Genomic DNA, 26,048 nt, shown 5'->3' with positions numbered 1-26,048 from the left:
TGAGACAAAGTGGAAAAAAAGAAAATCAACTTAAAAGGAATAAGCTGGCAACAAAATAATGCACAAAGATCTTTAACATTGGCACTGAGCAAAAACTAAAAAAAAAGGCATTAGCTTTGCAAAATCTGATCCGCCCTTTGTGGCAAAGGGTGACTTGTGCAGAAATCACTCTCTGACAAAGTTGCCTGATGAAAAGGCAGTTAAGAAATGAGCAAACAAACAGAAACCGGTGATTACAAATACATCATTAGGTAGTGATTATATTCCCTAAAATACATCAAGCATTTCGAGCTGGGTGTCCAAATCTAGTCATCGGTTATCTATTTTCGATATACCTGATTCACATGATTTGGCCCATCAGTAAGATCTCCTGGGGTCTAAAACAATCCTGATCTTTTAAACTCGGGGTATTGGAGAACAGCTAACATCCAAACAACTGCGGTTAACACCTGTAATGTGAGACATGCCAGATGGAGGCCTTGGAGGACCAGATTTGGACATCCCTGATTAAGAGTTTGCTGTGCAATTAACAAATCATTGACAAAATTACGCAAACAATTTTTTGGATCAGCTTATAGTTGTATTAGATAAATAATTCATATTTAGAAGAACTGGACACGAAGTGGCCAGGAAACAATATGTATATCAAAAGACATTCTTACAAATACTATGGAGGAAATAGCTTAAACATTTGAATTTATTTCCTCCCCCGCATCAAGTTTTTAAATGGCCGGGACGTAGCACCAACAGGTTGTTGAGTAAAAAGCTTGCCGTTGGTTCCAGGTTAATGTGCAGCCGAAATCTTGCTACCGAGCTACCGGGTAACATTATTTATCGGCACCCTGTCAAATTTTCAAGTCTCGGAACATTTTTTATCAACGACAGAGTATTTGGTACTGCGTCCACCTTTTGCAGATGTATTGGCATACGATGGATGAAACAAGGTTTTATAAAAAAAAAAAAAAAATTGAAAATAGTTAGTTGCATTGAATGGAATATTTCTATGGGGCTTTAACTGGAAGTCCTAGTTTCCATTTTTCTATTCTCCTTCTGTAGCTGCCCTCCTCATCCAGGGTTATAATTTACAGTACAGTATATCATACAGCTTATATTGCCTGGAAAGAAAAGTACGCAGATGCAAATAGGCCCAATTTTCTTTTGCACAGCTAAAGTGCTTTAAGTGCTTGTGCTTGTAGCATCGGGGCAGCTGGCACCAGTGGAGGAGCAACCTAGTCACACCGGGCTCCCATGGCAAAAGGAGCCTCCACCAAGTAATGCTGTTCATTGACCGAAAGGCAAGAGTCATGTTTAAACGTCAGAAGAAAAGCAGAACGGGATTAGGCACGAATACAAAGCCAATACTTGGACGGTCAATGACGAGATGCGGGAAGGGGACGAAAAGGTTTGCATGCCCGGATGGCAGGTGGGAAGGATTACGGATGGACAGGAATAAGTGGTGGCAACAGACGGGATGGGGACATAATGACCCCTTCAATTGCACTGGAACATGTGAAGACAATTTGGAAAAGGCACAGCATGATGGAAACAAAACAACAGTCCATGACGTATGTACTCTTGACAACTTTTTGGGGTGAATAATCTGTAGTGGCACAAATACACTGCAGGAATTTTAATGTGTTTTCATTTGCAATTTGTAACTGGATTTCCCACAATTAACTTTTGTTTTGCCTGGGCCCTCAGCTTTGTTTTGCTTGCAGAGCACCGTGATTAGAAGGTGCATGGGACATATAGCCCGAAACCTGCAGCTGATATTCAATAATGACTGTAATACCTCTACATACAAGAATAATCTCTTCCCGGATTTTGCTAATGTCTACAATTACTCGCATGTCGAGCGAATTTTCCCGATACAAAATACACGACACCATTTCATCTTTTCTAGCCTCGTAAAAGCATTCGAGTTAGGCTGATGCTAGCGCCCAGCACTGTCTAGTGACCTAGCCCGGAAATCCTCGTAACTTGGATTTTCTGTTGTATGTCAGGCAAGATTTTTTTGCTCGAAAGGGATCTCGAATTTCGAATGTCTCGTATCTTGAGTAGCTTGTACGTACATTATATAGAGGCCACTGCATCTGGAGTGCTGAACATTCGGAAAGTTGTTGTTCCATTGGTTTTGGTTTCTATTTGCGTTATTGTTGGGTTTTGTTTCATCTTGTCTTTTGCGAGCCAATATTTGTATCTGTATTTCATTCTGGCAATGTCGCAAGCTATTTCTGATAATTTTTAAAATTCGATTTAGGATTGTTCTCTGTTGTCATTGATAATAATCTAGTTAACGTTGTTTCCAATGAGATTAGTTGTGGAACTTCCGGATAAACAAGCAGTAAAGTTATGATAATCTTTTTTTCCTCTGTTTTCCAGTTAACGGATTCTCCTTTTCATTTATTTATTTTTTGTCTTTCTCATCCGTCTTTAGTACAAAGCCTAACAACATACGATTTTGGTGGTTGACACTGTAAAGCATTCCAATGATGATATCTAACCCGAAACCCAAGTCCCGTCTTTTTTGTTGCCACCAATGTAGTTTATTCAGATAAAAAGTCTGATAACCACCTGGCAGATCTGGTTCCAGCAGTTATGTCATTACGCGGCCGATTAAAATAGCCGTGAGTTATATACAACTATGTGTATTTGTATGATTGTTTTTAAGCTGCAATTGTCTGCGTGGCGCACATTCAACCCGAGGTGGGGGTTTTTTATAGAGAAAAGGCAGGCTAAAGTTTGATTTAAGGCACTGCCACTGGACGATTTGCATGTGTTCCTTTCCCCACTACAGTTTCCACAAAAACATACAAGTTGGACACAGCGGTAAAGGCTCTTACTTGGCAATGTGTTAAACGTGAAGAATATACCCTGCCTTGCCATAAACCTTCTTTCAAAAAGGACCCTGAGAATGATTTTTTTTTTGAGGAGGGGTGCGGTTGGATTTTGTTTAATGCTTCAGGGCCTGGACATGGACGCTCTTAGCTTAGTGATGTACTGTTTAGTGTTTACGCAAAAACATTTTAGGAAAACAAACTGCTCCACTTCTTGCACAAACATGCAGCTGTGCACACATACATGTGATGCAAACGCTCACAGATCAGGACAAGCATTGACAGACTCACCGCGGCACATTCACAGACAGACACGCATTGATATGGGGGCGCTGCTTTTTTGGGGTCGCAGTCACAAAGAAGTCCTTTAAATGTGAGTAGAAAATTCCCTCATTTCTCTTTCACTCTCTCTTGTAAAATAGTGCAGATGCTACTCCAAGTTTTTGAGCTTTTAGCTTGATCGTTTTCTAGAAAATAAACAAAGGAACCCTCAGCACAGAATGGGTAGTTGTGACCGACAGTCCATCCACCCCTTGCCCATCTTCCTATCCTTCTCTTTCAATCTTTCGTGCTTTTTTTGCCCGTCTTCCTTCAACCTTCCCGTCCGGTCAGTTGTGCTCCCTCATTGGCTTTCACGGTTGTGACACAGTTTGTCATCCCGATCTCCGCCATCGTATCCAGGAAGGGGCTGTCCGTATTTGTCCACACACCAGCAGTATCCCCGCCTCCTGCCTTTGGATGGACGACACTGCAAAGACATGTGGCAAAAGTAGAGTCTCGGTCATGTTGGTTGCCTCACTTTGAGTTTCGCACACATTTCAGATGTTACTCAACATGGCCTGACTTATGTCTCAGCCTAGAAAAAGAAAAACATTTTGCCAAATATTTTGAAAACAGATTAGAGTTCTCATAAAGATGCATTATCCTGGTGGATGTGTTAGTTCTAATAAATGAGCTACATCTGTATGGTCTACGTAGGTTAAGCTTCTGTACAACTCCAATAAGACAAAGAGTCTGTGTTCACAAAGAAAAGAAGCATCGAGTCTTAAAAAGGATATTTTTAGCTGGTTACGATTTAGCTTTCCCTTCGACTGACATGGTATGACCCGTATAGCTGGGCTATAAATCCAATTAATTTGATTATTTTCTATTTTAGTTTAGTTTGAAATTGAAATTGTGAAATACAGGGTAGGAATTCAGGATTTTTCCATTTAGATAACTTATAAATGGTGCTGATTACCAAAGATTAATTATTGATTAATGAGTTGTGCAATGGGCAGCACGGCGGCACAGTGGTTAGCGCGTGTGTGGCACAGTTCTAAGGTCTTTGGAACCTCCTGTGTGGGTTCAAATCCAGCTACCGGACTTACTCTGCGGAGTTTGTATGTTCTTCCCGTGCTTGCGTGGGTTTCCTCCGGGCACTCCGGTTTCCTCCCACATTCCAAAGACATGCATTTCAGGTGGATTGGTCCAAATTGTCCCTAGGTGTTAATGAGCGAGCGAGATGTCTGTCCCTGTGTGCCCTGCGATTGGCTGGCAACCAGTTCAGGGTGTCCCCTGCCCACTGCCCAATGATTGCTGGGATGGGCTCCAGCAACCCCGTGACCCTACTGAGGATAAGCGGTGCAGCTAATGAGACGAGATGAGATGAGATGAGTTGTGCCATTAATGCAAATTGGGCACAAGGTAAGACGAGTTGTTCTTTTTGTAGATTTAAGAGCTAGATTTGTGTTAAAGTTGTTATCAAACCATGTTTTTCCTTGACTGAATAATTTTTGATGATCAATTTTTATTAAATAAAAGTTTCTATGAAGCAATTTATGTTGGTTTGGGATTATTTAAGATCAATGAAAAATGGTGATCATCCAGGTTGAAGGATACATTTTTTACTCTTTTACCCGCGGATCTCGACCAAATAATTTTGTCTAGATCAGAGGTTTCAAAGTCAATTGGAAGGTGGGCCAAATTTAAAAAAATTCTCTACAAGCCGAGGGCCGGACTGATGGAATGTTGAATTTGTTTAAAAATATGTATGTAGTCTTGTGAACCTAATTAAACCTATCAAAAAACAGACAATTATATTAAAATAGGATTCAGATAAATAAAGACTTTTTATGCCTCTCTCAGTAACCTTGAATATTCTTGATATAATATTCCCCTAACAAGAACATTAAATAAAAGCAGCTGGTATTATCCATGCACCATCAGTAGCCAAAGGTCTCTATTTCAGCAAAAGTGCGCGAAAGTTAATCAAGAAAAAAATACTAATAGCCATTTTCTATTATTCAGTCAAACTGAAAGATCTCATCTCATCTCATTAGCTGCACCGCTTATCCTCAGTAGGTTCGCGGGGGTGCTGGAGCCCATCCCAGCAAGCATCGGGCAGTGGGCAGGGGACACCCTGAACTGCTTGCCAGCCAATCGCAGGGCACACGGGGACAGACAGCTCATTCACACCTAGGGACAATTTGGACCGGCCAATTCACCTGAAATGCATGTTTTTGGAATGTGGGAGGAAACCGGAGTGCCCGGAGGAAACCCACGCAAGCACGGGGAGAACATACAAACTCTGCACAGGAAGTCTGGAGCTGGATTTGAACCCACACAGGAGGTTCCCAAGACCTTAGAACTGTGCCGCACACTCGCTAACCACTGTGCCGCCGTGCTGCTAAACTGAAACATGTTTTAGATATAAGAGGGTCAAAATACATTAAAGTGCAAACGCCAATGAACTACAAACAGGCAATCATTTTTTCAAGAAGAAGAAATTCCTGATGTATGATACAACAATAAATCAAGATCATCTCAGGGGCCTCATAAACCCTTCTCATGGGCTTTCTTATTGATTTTGGCATAGGTGGTCTACATCAAATAGGTAAATATTTAACCGTGTAAGGTCCAGAAATAGAAAAGCTTTCACACATCAGATATTCTTAGAGGAAATGTCTGATGTAGAAATTAGTTTTTAAAAAAATTGTGGTTTAGTTAGTTTTTAAAATATTTTGCCCAATGGCATCATTGGACTTTAAGGTGAGCAGGATTTCTGTGCCTGTACTCACCCTGTCTGAACAAATATGACGAATAACTAGGGGTTTTTATGCAGGACTGATTGCCGACAGTATAATGCATAACATGAATATCAACCATACATTATATACAGTAATATATTTTTTTATGAATGAGACATTTGATAGTCAGAACAAATCCAAAAAGTGAATAACTTTGCTTTTTTTAATCCCTAAGCTCAGCTGCTTCTACCTCACTTATTTTAAGTGATAGTTCAGAAAACGTTTATTTATTTCTGTGAGGCAGAGGCAAACATTCCATTTGCTACACTGCAGGACGGTGCACCCTTTATCACGATGCTTGCAGCGTCCTTTATTTGTTTTCAGTGGGAATTGTGCCATTACGTCCTTGTGGACATCCAATGGAGGGTTTCCACATGACTTGTTGGGTCATGCACATGGCTTTTTGAACGGTGTCCCACTCCCATCACCAGAGGATGTCCGTCCTCTCTTTGTTATTTTGTTTACTTAATACGGACAGAATCAATTAATTTTAGATATAAAAACAAATAAAGAAACAAGTCAAAATAGTTACTAAAAAATATAGAGAAATACTACCAAAAAATGCATTCTTAACATTCTCATGTCACCATCTTGGATAGCAGAAATCACATTCAACACACTGAATCCATGACCTCCCTTTGGTATTCTAAAACGGAAGCATTAAAACATTAATTAACATACGAATGTACCAATTTTATTTGCACACCTCACATTCCAGCAGTTGCATATATCTTCCCCACCCCAAAAACTCAAATCATATTTTAAACACATTCCACTCCTCTCTACATTCTATTCTCTACTTCGCACATTTTGACTGTATTTCATGGAAACTAAATATTTACATGCTCTAGACATTTTAATAATAAAAAAAACATGTTTAGGGCAACTCTAGTCCAATGTACTGAAAGGTAAATTGAGGTATGGAAGTTTTGGAGGGTTTGTGACTCCAGGGCCAAAGGCCTTGACTTATAAACACAAAAACTGTCCAATAACAATCTGGGCAGGTACAACAGGAACTATTGAAAATATAAATGGTGTGTTTAGAAAAAAAAAACGGTGAGAGATGCTTGGGGAGTGGTAACTATGATAGAGCCATATGGAAACACAGGGCCTTACAGGGTTAAAACTGATGTAGCTGTAGTGACTGTATCTAAATTGGGCCTTAAACAACATAAGCAACATGCAAATCATCATCCTTATTTCTTAAAATTGATGGTTTGTGATGAGAAACTCAGAGAGGAGTGAAAAAGTGTGAAGGTAAACACAGCGTTACTAAAATATTTGCCAAGGCCAGGCGGAGGGTTGCAGGGAAACCAGGGATGCTATTCTGGGTGCCTGGCAGACACTCAAAATCATCTGGAAATGATTATGGCCTGAACGCGCACGAGGGCGTGTGCATGCACTCCCCTAAACACATGTCGACAAACAACATGTTGTTGCACAAAGTTTGTATATAAAGCTGGGATGCGTGCGCCGCTTGATTGAACAGAAATAGTTCAGCTCTCATCATTCATAACAACCTTATAAGACTTTATTTATTTCCTACATAACAACCTGACCTTATTTTCCTGTGCTTTACCCCTTATACAATATGCTCACTATGGGGCAGGGCATCCCACAACACGATATCCTGGCAGGCCTCCCTCTTTGTGAGGATACAATGTATTTATTTGCAGACTCAAAACTCAAGCGCATCCACATAATGGACCTCTGCAGTCATATAAAAAAGGCCCACCCACAGGGACCCTACATTTGTAGAGTGGCAACTTTATGAGCTCAACATGATGAATTACACAATTCCTTGGACCCGGCAATACTCTGGCGCACTGTAATTCTTGCGGCTAATGTCTGTCTTAATTTAGTAGAAGCTAAGGACCACCTGCTAATCTTTCTCTTTCAGCAATAGAATAAAAAAAAGCAATGTTCATGGAGGTCATTATGAAGTCATGTTAAAAAGTGCCAATTTGTCTGTCTTTTGATGTTGATTTTTTGTACACCTTGAAACCAGTGTAGAGAAACTAAAATTTTAAGTTAAAAAATCAGCACAGAACCTCAACCATGCCAAGGTCTGTGTGCAGTAGCAGTGTTAATCACCTGGCCAGGCGTTTTGCTAAGTCTGAATCAGATCAGAACAAAATCTAATAAAAAGTGAAACCTTGTAAAAATATTCTAATTAGCAGAGGATAAAGACAAGATTTTAAATAAACCCTATCCGAACAAAAACAAGATGATACATAATATTTCCTCGCCATTTCACTATTTGACTTTTGGGTCCTCAGTGCACTGCAGATTTTCTCTATCAATAGGTTTCAAAGATGGAAACGCAATTTGTAGAATAATACGAGTCACTTTACAAGCTCCGGGACACTCAAAACAATTTGTGAACTGTCCTATGTTGATTGGAGCAATCTAAACGAACCGATTTACATGACTAGTAATAAATAACCCCATTTATATGCCTTTTGTGATTAATCTATTCTTGGGGGCAAGCACAAGCGAAGACGTCATTTTCACATTTAACACTGGACTCACCAAAACCAATGTTTTCTCCAAAAGTGTGCTATTTGCTATAGCCAATAATTTTAAAGAGTGTGCTTTACAGAATGCATGGCTTACATTACATGGAGGTGGATACAACTGTGGCATTCAATATATATAGTAAATCCACCTTTGGCATTTGCACTGTGGAGGTCGTACATAAAGTTGAAATCTCGCTGAGGAAACAACCAAAACACATGAGTTTTTTTATTGAGTAAACTTGACTTTGCGTGTGTCATTTGTCTTGAGCCAACTAGTCCACAGTGCTGTGTGGCATAATAATAACCCGGATGAGGGAAGCTGCATGTGCGTAGTATTGTGCAAAAGTCAAGGGATTACCTGTGGCATGCTCTAATATAAATAGCCTGCGTCGCAGAAACTCACTTAATACAATTGGTTATGGAACAGATTAAACTCAAAAACCAAGGGAATACTGTGCTAGTGCCAGCCAAATACGAGCATTATGACCGATCTTCTAAGGACTAAAGAAAATCGTGTTTTAGATAGATATAAACACAAAGACTACCAAAAGAAAGATGGGACACTCATTCTTTCGCCAGGTAAAAGTTAGTTTCTAAACTGTTTTTAGTAATACCCATTAAAAAATGGGCTTTTTTTTGGTGAAACGACACATTTCTTGTTGATTACGGCATTATCATCACAATGCTAATGAGGTCCCGATTAAAGGTGTAACTCCAAATGTTTATGACTTTATTAGATGTATGAACCAACAGTTGGTACGCCAATGCCTCACATTCGGCAGCAACCTTTAAGTAATTTTCATCGGTCTTTCATTTCCTAGAAGATTTTACATGGATGAAGTTTTTTTCAAACGTGATCTTCTTTTACCTGCAGTATTTTATTTTCTTCAAAATTATTACCATATTTGAAGTTACTGATTTTGTCATTTTATACTTATTTGAGAAGTTAATTTTCATAGAAAGATAGTCGTCATTGCAAACTAGTGGCCAAAGTTAATCGCTACAGTATCAGAACGTCTTGATTCAAATCCAGCTACAAGCCTTCCTGTGAAGAGTTTGCATGTTCTCCCTCTCTCTCTCTCTCTCTCTCTCTCTCTCTCTCTCTCTCTCTCTCTCTCTCTCTCTCTATATATATATATATATATATATATATATATATATATATATATATATATATATATATATATATATATATATATATATATATTTGAGACATTTCTAACTTGAAAGTATCTTTATCACATCCATCTCTTGGTAGAAAACCTCTGAAATAGAGAGGTGGAACCTTTTAGCTACGGAGGATACACCTCTTTCTGGATTGTCCAAATTCTAAACATGTAAACTCAGTTCAGATCTTGACAGTCCTAATGGAAATTGCGGTAGTTTAGTTGGTGGCAATACTGCGAGACACAGTAAGGCTTTAGAGTGTGACCAGGTGTCTGTTTCCTGCATAGTCGACATGTACATGCAGACTGAGTGCACGATCAAAGGCGTCTTTATAGAGTCACAGCCCAATTAAAATAGCAAACCAACAGCAGTCTGGGGGCAAGTATACCCGCCCAACGTTCACCATTCCACTAACATTATTTACTTTAATTGTGTGTGGGATTTTTTTTCTAACTCCACTTTATCCTCTTCTTTTTTCTTTCTTTTTGGACTTCTTCCGCACAAACCCTGCCCCCTTCCTCTGTAACCTCGCTAGGTGCCCTCAACTCTGTGGCCAGCTCCTTTTTTAGACCTGACCCAGCGGACGAGAGCAGCTTAACATTGCGTCCCTCGGCCTTGGTTAATGATGACACAGTGAGAACGTTTGTGTGTGAGTTTGTGTGCATCCCCCTGTTGCTTGGCTACCTTTTCCTCTCAAGTTTTCTTTCATCTGTGAACTCTCAGCAATCATCTCAATCTTTTTGTGTCTCCTTCTGTCAAAAACATGCACGTATTAAATAATGGGGGGGAAAACATTTAAAGGTTAGATGTGTCGTTAGAGGTGTCCTTAAAACAGTTGGAAATTATATATTTTCTCCATTGAGTATGTTTTAACAATGCTCAACTGACTTTAAAGAGCCCTTATGCCTTATTTTCAAATGGGCCTATCTGCTTTCATCTTAATTTTAGCAAAGCTGTTTGGGGCGGAAAACATTAGGTAGGAGGAATAGGTGAGTGGTGTAGAGTGATGTCATCCATGTGGGCTTTTTTTGTTTCTATTTGTTGAACGAGCATGTAAAATGTGAAAATAAGAAGTACAGTCAAACCGCCTACCCATGCCCCAATAAAGATGAAAAAATAGTTTATTTGATTGCGTCTAAGAAATGCAAGCAAGAGGCTGGCAAATATGAGAAAAATTACAGAGCAATGCAGTGACATTTAGTAGTCAGATAGAACACATTCTCTTCAATGTAAGTGCAGCCTATGCAAATTATGGATTAAATTATTACAGATAGATTTATTTTCAAATAGATTATCAATCTTTTTTTTTTTAGTTTTGGATCCTATTTTGTGTAGCATTTTCTAAAATATATTTGAGAAGAGTGAAATATTTTTATCATAGCTTTTCTTGTGGAAAACCCAATTTGACCCAACGTCTACAGACCCTACTAAATTGAGTGTTAGATTCTCCAAACTTACACTACAGTATTTATATTAATTGTGCATTAGTACAAGGCTGTATGTGAAGGTAAACATTGTTTCATGGCCTGAGTTTTTTTGCTACACAGAACAGTTCAATCTCTGCTAACATGCATTGAGCCATTTTTAAAATAAACTATAGCTTTCTCTTCCCAAACATGCAGTTAATGCTAATTGATGACACAAAAACTATGTACAGACTGCAGTTTAAGCCAACCCAACTCCGATTTTTTAAAGCCATTTCGATTTTTCTCTGATTCTTTTTCATGGACATTCGTGCTGATTTAGTAATACAACTACGGTGTTCTACAAGTTAATTTATTATCCACAGTAACCTCTTCAAGAGACTTCTTTTCAAAATGAAAGGTTTGAAAAGTCCATGCCTCCTTGCCACCAAACACTTCTATCTCTTCCTACATGAGATGATAAAAGAGATGAGCCCCTATACACTGGCCCATATTTACTTCTGTAAACACTACGTTGCGAGTCATTTCGCATTATCCCTGCAAAGGCAAGTCACCGTGGGGACACATCATGCAAACACACCAGAAAACACTAAGTAAATTTCACAGATTGTTTTGTCTTGGAGATATTTGATGCACTTAGACATACGTTTTTGCGACATTGCTCCTTCTACTTAAAATGTTTTCTTTTTTAACTTCATATTTTTTGGATACAATAAGAAAAAACATCCGTAGTTACAGGATTTGTGTTATCCAAGTGTACATTATTTTACTTATTTTAAAGAAATAATTTACATTTAGAGTAGAAATAAACAACAATTCTATTCTATTCTATTTTAGTCAAGTCAAGTTAATTAATGTTTATTTGTGACACCCTTAATCACAAGGAGTCTCAAAGGGCTACACATCCCCTGATCTAGAACCTACATGAGGGCAATGAAAAACTCAAAAACCTCAACATGAGGAGAATGAAGAAACCTTGAGAAGGGACTGCACATAAGATAATCCTCCTTCCAGGATGAGCAGGCTGCAACAGATAATGCAATAACAAATAATACACGCCTGTGGGCACCATGTTGGAGACCTCTGCACTACAACATATGAAATCTAGTGGTCAAATATGACAAACCAGGGTTAGTATATATTTTTCATGGCCAAGTTCAAGCACCTGTTAAGGACTTTTAAAGGCAATTTTCGGAACCCTAAATCATTTTAAAGCCCTACCTTGCATCCCAAACCCTAACTCTACATCTAACCATATTCTATTCTATTCTATTCTATTCTATTCTATTCTATTCTATTCTATTCTATTCTAAGCATTGTAAAAGACAAATTCATTGTAAAATGTGGAATGCACAACAAAATGAATTACCATGACTAAAGATAGTATGATAATGAAGTAAAACCCAATGGGTTTTTGTATGTCATCTGGTGGTCCAGTGATTATAATTCAGCACTTACACAGCCGCGACTCATATTTGACCCCTGTTGCAAGCAATGCTTTGCCATTAGATAGCAAGGATGTGTGTTATAAAGCAAATTCAAACAGGCATGAAAATAGTGCAGAGGGTAATAAAGTGAGTAGGTTGAGGAGGTGTTTGAATAGATAGTGACCATGGTCGACCCAAATGCCCAAACACCCAAACAAATTAGGCACCTCTGCACCCATGTTTGTCAGGCTTTTAGTCCCTCCAGATGAAACGGGAGACAAGAAAGCAGCACTGCATACTAGATTTGAGGGACACGGCCCGAAGTAAACCCCAAGCTGCGTAATTTAGCTGAAACGCAAGTACATTTTCGTGTTTACATCGGTTATCAAAAAACTTAATCCGGCGCGTTCGGGTTTATATACCCGCGACTCGGGTCGAGTCGGGCTTAATATTTTAGGCCCGATCTTGCCTCTAATTTAAAGTAAGGTTCAAAATCAAGTTGCAATTGCTATAACGCAAAATTTCTGTTGACTGAAGATTAAAAAACTAAATAACAAAGTATATTCTTAGACATGTTGACTGTTCAACTCACGACAGGCTGCCATGCAAAGAGCAGACATGGCCTGGCGAGTGGGCACAAAGGCTCAATTAAAAACCTGAGCACGGAACAGGGCATGAGAGAGAGACAGTACAAATAGCTGTCTGGCTTGACCGGTTATTATAAAGTAATTGTGGTTACTACATACATTTGCACACATCCCTCTGAGTCATACCCAATATGTCCGCCCTGGCAGGACTCGAATCCGGCTACGCAGGCACCTGGCCGCCGTCCTCAAGCCACCGCCTCTTCCTCCTCCTCTTAACAGACACACATTAACTCGGAAAGAGTACACAGAAAGCCGCAGAAACTGTTGTCCCGTTCACAACGTTGTGCAGAAAGACTCGGCGCCAAACAAGTAGAGCAATGCCAGGGCAGTGGAAGGCTAAATAACAGAAGAAAAAACAGTGCATGGACGCTTGGACTTAAGAAACATTGGCACAATGGTTACTTTCCAAACAGGGGCGGGTAAACTTTTTGAGTGGTGGGCCTCATAGGGTTTCAAAATTTGGCAAAAGGGCCAGTAGGAAAATTACATTTTGATTTTATTTTTTTATATCTACCAACGTAGTCTCGAAACCGCAACACAGTGCCTTGCGAAAGTATTGACCCCTCAAGAAATTTTTGTCATATTACCACATTACAGACTTTAAACCTAAACTTAAAAGCTAAAAATCTTTTCTCAGAATCAACATCATGTGAGACACAATCATGAAGTGGAAACCAACTATTTCAGCAGTTTACACTATAATTACAACAAAAAAACTGAAAAGTAAGTGTTATCTCAGCTCAGCCAACTGACTCCAGAAGTTCCCTGATGACTTCTGAATGATCCAACGCAACATTTACACATCTCCAGAGCACTGTGCAAGCATTAATATCAAAATAAAGAGAGAACAAAACCACAGTTAACCTCCCAAGAACTGGACGTTCCTCTTAACTTTCGGCCCAAACAATGAGACAACTAATTAGAGAAGCACCCAAGAGGACCATGATAACATTGGATGCCCTGGTGAGGTGGGACAATCTGTGCATATGACAACTGTTAGTCATACTCTACATAAATCTGCCCTTTAGGAGAAAGCCGTTTTCTGAAAGAATACTATGAAAAAGCCCATTTGGCATTTGCAAAAAGACACACGGAATGCCCCAAAAACATGGGGAACAAGGTGCCTTGACCAGACGAGCCTGATATTGAACTTTTGGGGCTGACTGCAAAGTGTTAAACTGCGTTAAGAGGGTTGCAGATTTGAAGGGATTACTTAGTTCGTTTACGTTCGGGAGACTGTGGGCATAGCAGTGCATACTGTATTTTGGACTTCATAACTACAGGCAATCTTCGTAACTAGAGGTAATACTTTACCGTTCAGGTATTTGTAGCCAGAAACTTTTGTATGCAGAGACATTCCCATTGGCTTCCTGCAGGATAAACTCCAGTCAAATACGTCACCACAATGTTTTGTATTCAGAGCGCATGCGTCAAGTCGCGATTTTCTTCGCCCCCTACCGACACAATTTGGCAACCGAGCGCTAAAATCGTCAACCATGTTTGATATGCGGTGCCATTGGCCATCGTCAGAAAAAAAATGGCAGTGGCGTTGCACGCGGTTGGCGCCAGCTGTGCGGAGGGCTTTAAGTCAATGGTGGCCAATATTTTTGCAATGTCCACTTTTTTTTTTTGATAGAATGACACCAAATGTTGAATACATTTATTTTATTGTCACGATTGAGTCTCACCTGTTGTTGATTCTTAGAAAATATTTTGAGTTTTTATCTAGTTTGAATCCTTAAATGTGGCATGATGCCGAAAAGTTCTTAGGAGTCTAATCATTTTGTTTTTAATTTTTGCATTTTTCGTACATTCCAGTCAGGCTGAAATGAAAAATGACAAAAAAATAAAGATACGGGCCTTAAGAATAGCAGCGACGATCTGCATTTCGGAATAAGAAAATATGCAGACATTTATGCAGTCCATGTTTATTTTGTGTTTCAATAAATAAACTGTTTAAAAGAGAATTTTCTATTACTTAGTAGGAAGTAGGGGTTGAAAAGAAAACAAAATAACAGTATTGTTTTGAAAAATAAGCAAAAATATCCGAACTATCGTATAAAAGTACATGATTAGGTACTTGACACATTTGTATTGTCTTTGCAAAATACAAGGCTCACCTTTTTATTTTCAATTGCTTACATGAGTTTGGTGCATGCGTGCCACTGTTTGTATTGGTATGCATTGAGTTCTTGGCTCATAAAATACATTGTTACAGATATATTACTACTATTTTATTTTAATTTCATATAACTTTAAAGGGACATTGTGTATAATATTTAGCACCTTCAAGTGGTTAAAAAACTCTATAAAAGAAATTCTGATCTGAATAACATCCATCCATCATTTATCTGCACTGCTTATCTTTAGTAGGGTCGCGGGGGTGCTGGAGCCCATCCCAGCTGCCTTCTGGCAGTGGGCAGGGGACACCCTGGACTGGTCGCTAGCCAGTCGCAGGGCACACAGAGACAGACAACTCACTCTCTCATTCACACCTAGGGACAATTTGGACCGGCCAATTAACCACACATGCATATTTTTGGAATTTGGGAGAAAACCGGAGTGCCCGGAGGAAACCCACGCAAGCACGGGGAGAACATGTAAACTCCACACAGGAAGGTTCGATCTCATGACTTCAGAACTGTGCCGCACATGCGCTCACCACTCCGCTGCCGTGCTGCCCAGATTTGAATAACAATGAAAAATAAATGAGCTATCTTATAAATGTCTTTTTTTTACTCATAGCTTGAGAGAATAAAACATATTTTACATAACATGATGGTCACCTGAAAGGAGTTGACATGATTGTCTGCCATCTTACTTTTAAGGATAAAAAAAACTTTGTGAAAGACTGTGCAAAAAAAATATGAGAAAAATGGGGCGGTTTGGTCCTTTTGAGTCTCCAGAGTTTGTAATTTTCCTTGTGCTTCCTAGCACTTGTTTTCCAATGCACTGACAATACAATACAATAAAATCTATTGGTCAAATATTACAGTGACACTTGAACCGAATTGGTTTGGAAACGCTTAATATTAGTGTAAAGTATTAAATGACGTTCCTTTTTAAAGCACTTAATATAATAACACGCATGCACTATGGCTAGTACGTAAGTTTTTTTCTTCATTAAATGTAACAAACATTTTCCATCCATCCATTATCTGCACCACTAATCCTCAGTAGGGTCTTGGGGCTGCTTGAGCCCATCCCAGTTATCTTGCTCATTCAACCTTAGGAACAAACTGAACCGGCAAATTAACCTGACATGCATGTTTTTGGAATGTGGGAGGAAACCGGAGTGCCCGCAGGAAACCCACGCAAGAACGGAACATGAAAACTCCAAACAGAAAAGGTTCAATCTTATGACCTCAGAACTGTGCTGCACATGGCTAAGCACCGCAATGCCGTGCTGCCCGTAATAATCATTTTGATAAATAAGATAAATGTATGATAAACATAGCAAGTAAAGAAAATATAGAAATGAATTTGAACAAGACTGGCACCATTGGTATATTTTTTTCTTTCTTACCATTTTGTGCATATGTTCATTATATTTCAACACATGTGTGGCAGCCCAGGTGAGAAATCCTGATGGGCATGTGATCCACAAGCCCAAGCTTTACCACCCCTTCTCTTGAATGAATACCAGTGAGAGAACATGTGTGTGTGCATGTGTCAGACAGGACGACAGACAGTTAAAGGCTGATGGCTGTAATGAATGGGTCAGCACAGGCTATGCACGGCCTCAACCGGGATACTGAAGCAATTCATTGAACTCCAGCTAAAAATAGCTTGTTCTTTAGCCAAGGTAGACTAACACAGCTCAGACCTCGCCTGGGGCACTCCGATTACCAGCGAGACACAGACTGACACTTCATTAAAACTCGCATTTAAAACTGCTAAACTAACAAGTTGCACGTGGCACGTTTTTCCATTCACCGCAGGCAATGGCAGCAAGTAGTTATATTCAGAAAGAAATGGTTATGTTCCCTTCTATAAGCAGGATATGGTTTGAAGAAGGGTTTGCAAAGCTGGTTTTCACAGAGTTAGAGTTCAAGTGAGGGTTTTATAGTGTTATATATTATTAATTGATTGATTGACATTTTATTTTTTTCACTATTCATCAGATTTGTCAGATACGCTGCCTAGCGAAAGTATTGCCACCCCTAAAAACTTTTGCTCACATAACCAGATCAGTCTTCAAACTTGAGGATAAAACTAAAAAAAAAAATGTCAGCAACATGTGAGGCACAATTGTGAAGTGGAACCAAATGAATACAGCTGGTTATATTCTATTTACAATACACAAATGAAAAGTAGGAGTTGCAAAAAATGTTGCTCCCTGTGTTCCCTCCACTCAGCTAACTGACTCCAGAAGTTTCCTGATGACTTTTGAATAATCCAATGTTGACTTAAATGACTAACAATGGCAAACAGAGTGCATCTGTGTGTCATCAAATATCAGACAAAATTATGGAGACCATTCTGAGAAGAAACTACTTCATGAAGGCCAGAGAACACACAAGGCAGGTCTGGGAAGTTGTGGAAAAGCGGAAACGGGATACAAGGAAGCAACATTTACACATCTCCTACCGTGCAAGCAATAAAATATCAAAATGCTATTATGAAATAACACAGAGCAGTGTGAAATCATCCTTCCAGTTCAAGATACATAATTATATTGGGTTTGTGGTGACTACATGGGTCTGCAAGGCTCCATTTGGCCTTTTGCTGTAGAATGCAGATTGTGAGAGGTTTGAGGCTTTGCAAGACGTTGAGAAATTGCAAAGGTGCAGAAGCACATGGTGAAGACAACGTGTAAAAAATGTTGGGAGGGTGACATAAATGTCTCGACATGATACTGTTTCATGTCAACCTGATTTGCGTAGTGGCTCTGTCATGTGACAGGTATTTATTGCAATTTGTGGGGCATTTATAAAATGTTTCTAAAATGAAACTAAAAAAAAGTGTTTTTCACATAAAAGCAATAATATTTTCTGAAATAGATTTTCATTATTTGTCTTTTGATTCACCTTTAATGTATTTTATAATTTGAATTGTTGCTTTAAAGCAGGGGTGTCAAACTCATTTTAACCCGGGGGCCACACGATAGAACAAACATTCGGTCGGGGGCCAGACTAGTAGATTAAAGAGAAAGAAAAAGAAAAAGAGAGATAAAGACAGAGGGAAAAGGAGAGAGGGCGGGACGAAGAAAGAAAAAGAGAGAGGGAGAAAGCGTGAGAAACAAAAGATAAAAAATCGCGACAGAGGGGGAAAAGAAAGGGAGAGGAAGAAAGAAATAGATAAAATAGATAAAAAAGAGAAATAGAAAGACAGAAGGAGAGAAAAGAGAAAAGAAAGGGCGAAGGGTAGGGAGAAAGACAAAAGAGAGAAAAGGAAAAAAGGAAGTTAGAGCAAAAGAGATTAAAAGACACAGAGAGAAAAGGGGTGGAAAAGAGAGAGAAAGAGAGAATGAGAGAGAGAGAGAAAGAGAGAAAGAGAGAGATAAATAAATACAAGTACAGTGTCTTTGCGAGAGGCACCTGGCTTTGGCAACATCAAGTTGACATATTTCAACCTGTAACTTGTTTTTCCCTTGCGCTTCTCTGAGTGTTGTCTCGCGGGCCGGATTCAATCCCTTAGCGGGTCTGATCCGGCCCGCGGGCCGCCTGTTTGACACCTGTGCTTTAAAGGGACAGTGTGTGTTATCTAACAATTTCCACTGGTCAGAAAACTTAATTCCACTACAACAAAAACAATTTAAATAATGAGCAAAAATAAATGAACTATCATATAAACATACATTCTCTTAAATGCGCATAGCTCGAAAAATTTGCATTTATTTTACATAACATTGAACCTCACCCAGAGGGAGTCGAGATAGTTGTCTCCCATCTTGCTGCTACAGCTACCCAAAACAACAACAACAAAAAATAAAATAAATAAGAAGTAAAATAGTGCGTCTTGGTCACTTTGAGTCTTTATAATTTGGATTTTTCCTTGTACTTTTTAGCACTCATTTTCGGCTGCACTACCAATAGAGCTACATCGAGAAAAAAAATAATGCACACTGTCCCTTTAAGACACTTGGATTGAAGGCAGAAATTCACAGAAAGCAATGTGCAAAATGGATCCACTTTTCTTAAAGCTTTAGTTCAACAGAGGGGACAATCTCCTTCCCTACCCCATTTGCAACCCCTTTGTTCTGCGCATATATTTCTTGATTGTATTTCACAAACATAACCATTTCATCAATCAAATAATAAAAATTGTTAAAAAATATATCTTGTTTTAAAAACTTGAGAAAACAGAACGATGCCTGAAAGATAAATAAACTCCAAAGAGCACGACTACGAAACGAGTCTTTGGTGAATGGGATGGATCAGACTTCGTCTTTATTTATATATATTTCAGGACAACCTTCTTGTATGCCTATTCCCTAACATCCATTTCTGGCACCTTAAAAAACGTGCGATAATGAGAAAAACAATCAAATGCCTATTCATATGATATTGGTATCTCTTGTGGTCTAGTGATTAGGTGTCACCACTCTCACTTTCATGACGTGAGTTTGATTCCCATTCAATACAACGGTTTGTGATTCTAGTCAGCAATGTTTTACAATGGATCTATCATTGCACAAAAATGGTAGTATACCGTAAAACCTTGTGTAGTAATGCACACGTTTAAATACTATATGCATTTCCAATCCTATCTACCGTATTATGCGGTATATAAGAGGCACCATGTTAAAAGGCGGATGTAAACATATCTGCCTAATCAATGGTTGTTAGGTGTACCTTATATTCTAGTAAATAATAGAGTAATTGGTAGACACAAAGAACACAATGCCCACAAAAAAAAGACGTAGAAGAAGAAGGTGCTGACCACACACATCGAAACAAACAACAACAAAAACAACAACAGGTCTCACATTTCAATCACTATATTTCAATTGAAGTATTTCTCAAAAGTCTGGCCATATTTTCATCATTTTGATCAAGAACAATTTTTACTTCTAAGTGTTTGAATTGAAGAGTGATGAGTATTAAGCACCATCCATTAAGAGTATTACCAAAAGCACCTAATGTGAGCATAAAATGTTTTGCTATATCCAATTCCATGCGTTTCCATTCCCAGTTTGCTTCCTACACACATTGCATAATGCGCAAAACTAAAAGTAATGGAAACCCAACAATGTGTCTTGAATTCCTCTTATTAGAGGGTTAAGTTCCTTTTTGTTGTTGTTTTTTGAGTCAGCTCAGGCCATTCCTAGAAACCTCTCCCCCCTTTCTGCCCCCCCTACCGTGCAATCTTCTTTTCACAGTATTGTCACCCTAGACGGTTCACACGGTCTCCTTTTCAGCCTGTTTCCGGTCATAAATCTAGAGCGCACCGTGAAGACACATTCCCTTGGATGGATTTAACACCGCACACCCCAGCCTGTAAATAAGTAAAGGCCGATAAGACTTCGCACACTGCTCCACTCACACAGACTAGCGCCGGAGCTGACACATTCCTGGTGGCTATTTGTTGACACAAGAAAAAGGAAGACTCTTGTTTGTGCCAAGCCGAGGAAAACGCCACTTTGGGAAAGAGCGACGCTACCCTACGACAGCGTGTTTGTGTTGCGCGCGCGCCCTTCAGTAATTGTTTTGACCACCTTTTTCCGATCGTGACTCAGGCTATTTCAGACCGGGTATCGTGTTCGGAGAAATCCTGCCAAAAACAAAGACCAGGGAGATATTCAAGTCACCTTATTTGACACCGTACTCTACTTAGGTGGGCAAATACTAGCCAAGAACCACAGAACAAGCAATTTCAAGACAGTTAAAAAAAAAAGACCGCAGGATATCGTTTTACGATAGTGCAGACGAAAACAAATACAAACTTATGTGCGAAATAAAAATGCCTCAAACCTGAAGTGAACCTTAAAACGTGTACATAAAAGGTTACCTTATATGACATCCCTTTTCATCTGAATTTAACACTTTTTTGAGACTGTAGAGCAGTTTTGTGACTTAGACCTGTTTCCAGACTACATTTTCAAAGTTTGGATCTTGCCTTTTCCTCAAATTGATATCGTTTGGGCATGAAGTGCTTTGTGTGTCCGCCGTTCTTAAAAATAAACAGGGATCTACAACCGGTCATTACATTTAACCTGGATTTTACACATTTTTGATTTTTAGGTCTCCATCATTGTTACTTTCATGATCAATTTTCTACAATTTCCATTTCAATTTAGGTTACTTCTGCTTTTTTTAAGGCTTGCTGATTACTTTTCTTACCACATCATTGTTAAATGTTTAAGAAAATACCAATTATTGATTACTTTTCATTATTACTCAAAAATTGTTGCAGAATATTGTTATTGCCACCCTGCTAGTTGTGATTGCCAGCCATAGTATTTGGACTTAGTGTCTCAGTGGCTAGTTTACAGGCTGGGGGCGTCGCTGCTGTCATGCACTTTCCGGACAAATTTTCAACATGTTACCTAGTGTTTACTATGTTTGTGTATTGTAATGCTAAATGTAATTCACCCTGGTCTTCCTGAAAGGGGGATACCACTTGTGAGGTCCCTTCTCAAGGTTTCTCTTTTTCCTTACGCTGAGGTTTTGAGTTGTTCATTGCCCGCATGTTGGTTTAAGATCAGGTAATTGTGTCATTGTAATCCTGTGCAGTCCTTTGAGACATTTTTGTGATTAAGGGCTGTATAAATAAATTTGACTTGACTTGACTTGAGTGTCGAATCCCACCAGTTTTGTGACTTATGATTTAAAATAATGTAGCAAAACATAAGGCACTATTAAACTGTAGAAAAATGGGGTAACATAACTTCTACTTTGTTTTGCAGTAGTCCTGTCTTTTCTTCTTGTTCTTAAGGGAGAAGAAAAAGCCTGGTTGTGTCACGGTGCATGTATTTTGAGCCATTGTACCAGCACTTAGACCTGATCTAGAACCTGCTGCATCGGTCAAGATTTTGGAACAGGAAGCTGACAACCGGACATTCTGTAATTACGATATTGTATAAAGAAGATGTATGTGTATTGTCTGTTGAGGCCCTTGACATATCTATTGCAACTTAGTCATCTTGGAAAGTGGACTACCTCATGTGTGACCCTTCTCAAGGTTTCTTCATTTTCCTCATGTTGAGATTAATGAGTTTTTCCTTGCCCTCGTATTGTTTCAGATCAGCTGATGGTGTAATGGTAGTCTGTAGTCTGTACAGCCATTTGAGACATCTTGTGATTAATGGCTTTACAAAAAACATGACTTGAATAGTCTGTGTATGTTCCAAGTGCTATTTTTACTACACTTCCTACACTTTACTTAAATTTAATTATAAACCCATCCTCACAACAATGCTCACAAACGGAACAGTTTTTCAGGAAACTGCTAAATTTTGTCATTGCTACCCAACTAGTTCTGATTACTAGGCTTGGTCTTCGGACTCAGTGTTGACTCCCAGCAGTTTAGTGACTTGTGGTATCAAATAATGCAGTCTTGAACAAACCAAAAGGTACTATTGAACAAGTAAAAAAGGAGAATAAATTAACTTCTACTTTCCTGTGCATTAGTCTGTTTCCAACGGCTATTTTAACAATATTGTGAATTTAATTGCAAACTTTGTATGAGGAATTTTGTAGCCTGTTAAATTGTGTACTGTACTAAGCTTTTTGCAAATCACTAAATCCGGGAAGTAAACAAGCATTGTGTAAGTTACTGTTGTAGTTAGGAATGTTTCAGGCACTAATAAGGTGTGGTGGGCAATAATCATAAGGGCTCTTTGAACTCAATTGGGCATCGTTAACACATACTTAATAGAGAAAATAGTTCAACTTTTCAAGGACACCTCAAACGACGCACCCCACATTTAAGTAGTAGAAGTAGCAAAGGGGTCTAAGTGTGCCATTTGTGCATCGAAAAAGCCTCGGCCAAGAAGTTTAAGCATCCTTGTTTCCTGGCCACTACCTTACTGATGCTTTGACTTTGGGTGGCCCGGACCTGTACCACAGACAAGAAAAACTTAACCACCATTTGTTTTTTGCCTCCCCAACAGAAGCCCACAGCTCCCACGCCAATTGAGCGCCATCCATACATTCCCCCGCTGCCACAAGGACCATGCCACACACGCTCCAAAACCGCATTCTTGCATGGCTACCCCCCACATTCGTCCCACACCACACACCTGACCGACCTCATTTCCTGTGAGCTGTGAGTCAGATGGCTGCACTGACTGGAGTAATACATGGTTGTAGCCCTTGTGATAATATAGTGTTTATGTGGCTGTCAAGGCAACCCGAGCAGCAGAAAAGGGGGATTGTGCACGTGTGGGTGGGTGAGCTGAGTTAGTGAGGATTCCATAGAAGTGTTCAGGCATGCGGTGGGTCTATTTGTACGTCTACAGGTGTGTTTTGTCAGAGGGGGGAGGGCAGGTGTTAGTCACCTGTCTTTTCTTATAGAAGCCTTTTCGATCACAGTTGGGTATGCGGAAGCCTCTCGGGTTGAGCACGTTTCTGATTTTGAGGCTATTTAGGATGCTTTCCATCTCCCGTCGACAAGGGCCCTGCACAGACATGACGAATACGTCAGCTTGACATAAGTCACATATTGCGCATTCTGTGCAACTACATCATCGAGATTTCTAATTGCCCATTCAAATTGTTCTTCAAAACATCCCAACTTTGATGATTCACGGTACAACGGAGCATTTTGCAAATCAAGTTTGTTGGTCGGGCTTCGGCTGGGTCGGGCTGGAATTTTAAGGCCTGATCTTACATTTAATCAGAACTAACTCAGGCACTATGAATGCAAATTCCAGTTAATTATAAGTATTTTTTCCTTGTTTTAGGATATTTTATCTATTTTTCCAGTAAAATGAGAAGATGTTTACTCAAAAATTTGTATTTTTCTTTGGATATTGGCAGAAAATATTTCTTAAAATGAGAAACTTGCTGGATAAGACACGTTTGAGATTTTTTTATTTATTTCTTTTTTGAGGGCTCTCAAGACAACACCCAAAAACTGAATTGAGAAAAACCTGTCAAGTGTTTAATTCAAGTCATCTAATTTATATTTTTCTACAATTTTAAGATACTTTTTTTTTTACTATTTTATAGTTAAATAAAGATATATTTACTCATAATGCGTTTTTTTTGGCGGAAAATATTTCTTGAAATGAAAAATTAAGTATTTTTTTTCAACAGGCAAAGAAAAAATCGGAAAAACGTTGTGCCAATTATAAACTTTATTTTACTATAAACTAATTGTATGTGTATCTTTCCTATTTAAATATATTTTATCTTTAGCTGTATTTACAGAAATTAATTTTTTCACTCTTGTTAGAGAATATTGTGTATGAACTATTCTACGAAAGTAATCTTGCACGACTAACTTATATATATATTAAGACATTTGTTTTGCGTAAACAAGGTCACCATAAAAGTAACAAATTTGCAAATTGCACAAAGTCCATAAAGGCTTCGGAGCCATTTCCTGTAAAAGATTTCGAACTGTAGCCCAAGTGGAAATATTGGAGCTAAAATCTGCATTTTATTATTCAGGTTGAGACGTTTTTGATGCCACATAGTATTGCATTTCACTTAAATAAAAACGTATATGTATATAACTTACATATTCAGTCTCCCTTTTGTTTTCCAGGGAGAAGTTCTGTGTATCCGTGTTGGGTCCCTCGGGGACAGACTCCACCTTGAAGCTGTGAGTCTTCCTGTCCTGATCTTTCTTTATCAGCTTGTTGTGTAACGGAGGCCTGGTGTCCATCACGCTTCCACTTTGCCCTCCTTTAACAGGTGACAACACGCTCATAGTGGCCGTCTTGTTGGCAGGCCCTTCGTCCACCTGATTTGGGACATGGTCTGCGTGATCAAAATGGAAAATGCATTAACGGACATCGCAGAACAGGATGCTTTTAGGATACCGCCGTAAAATTTGACATTAAAGCTTCGATCTAAGCTTGTGGGGCACTTTTGTTGATTCACGAATGCTTTGGAAGGCGAGTAAGTGCTCGGAGGGAAAACGGCATTTCCGTATGAAAGTATATATTTAACAATTTAACAAACCTTAACAAACCAGTGACGTGCTGTGGGGTTTGTCTCTGGCGAGGCCCAGTCAGAAGTCAAAAAAACAGTCAAAAAGTTAAACTATGTCTTATTAATCATTAGATTGGCAGAGCTAGAGGGTAATATACACCAGTATACTGTTGCATGGCAAAATATGTATTAACCTGACACCTATGAATTCTATGCGCCTCTCTGTTAGGATAAAAGTCGTCAATGGATACTTAAGGTAAGCCTCCATTATGAAAGAAAGTCCATGCAACAAGAAAACAAATAATGGGTGTCTTGACTTGCTGTTAGCCTGCCAATACTATCACTAAGTTATATTGTTTGGGGCTAATGTGTGTGCCCAATCAGAATCCTTTGTCTCAGTATTGCCCTCTGCAATGAGGCAAAAGGATTGCGTGCCTCATCTTCATTTGCAGATGCTCAGTACAGTCATAGTATCAATAATATTCATAAAGTTTGGTTGATGGTGGGATCCTTCAACCAATACGGTTGTAGGGGCACCACTTCCTCTGGTGTATCTTGGGAAAGTACAGTCTGGTGGAGCCCATCCCTTTCCAGGCCAGGAAATGTTTCTACCATGTCTCGAACCAGGGCTCTTTTGCGTGTTAGGCACAAGTGCTAACAACTGTACTACGAAAACGCCATATTCATAAAATAATGTAAAATTTTGGGGATTTTTAAAGGGAAAATCAAAAAGTAAAATGAGAAAGAACTTTAACACTAAATAATTAGAACCATTTACTATATTTTCAATTTTATATTTCTATTATAACTGTATCTTACCTGTCTCCCATGACTGACTCCACTAAAGTAAGCCATTTTATTATGTACATATGTTGAAAGCAATTTGACTTGTATTTGAACAATACTAGGTGA

General features: G+C 39.0%; 1 protein-coding gene and 1 long non-coding RNA gene across 3 annotated transcripts in view; one reads left to right on the top strand and one right to left on the bottom strand.

Moving 5' to 3' along the window:
- Positions 1–26,048, bottom strand: part of LOC148355042 (insulin-like growth factor-binding protein 3) — a 47,578-nt gene that overhangs the window by 10,591 nt on the left and 10,939 nt on the right. Inside the window, exons 2-4 of one of the 2 annotated variants that reach the window (XR_015852305.1) lie at positions 24,721–24,962; positions 23,534–23,653; positions 3,129–3,585 (exon numbers count right to left, since the gene is read on the bottom strand). Coding sequence is in view for 1 of the 2 variants with exons in the window: in XM_088350432.1 (XP_088206558.1) it covers positions 3,460–3,585; positions 23,534–23,653; positions 24,721–24,962 (488 nt within the window). In the remaining variant the exon portion in view is untranslated. Of the gene's footprint in view, positions 1–56; positions 3,586–23,533; positions 23,654–24,720; positions 24,963–26,048 lie in introns of those variants that run through there. The other variant, XM_088350432.1, reaches the window with a different exon arrangement.
- Positions 3,124–25,310, top strand: LOC148355043 (uncharacterized). Its single transcript, XR_015852306.1, has 3 exons — positions 3,124–3,210; positions 24,748–24,804; positions 24,897–25,310. It is a non-coding gene; the product is annotated as an uncharacterized LOC148355043 (long non-coding RNA).

The sequence above is a fragment of the Urocampus carinirostris genome, chromosome 12 (genome assembly GCF_059441175.1).
Source record: "Urocampus carinirostris isolate Australia breed hairy pipefish chromosome 12, RoL_Ucar_1.0, whole genome shotgun sequence".
Lineage (NCBI taxonomy): Eukaryota > Metazoa > Chordata > Actinopteri > Syngnathiformes > Syngnathidae > Urocampus > Urocampus carinirostris.
This window is presented reverse-complemented; position numbering and strand designations above follow the sequence as displayed.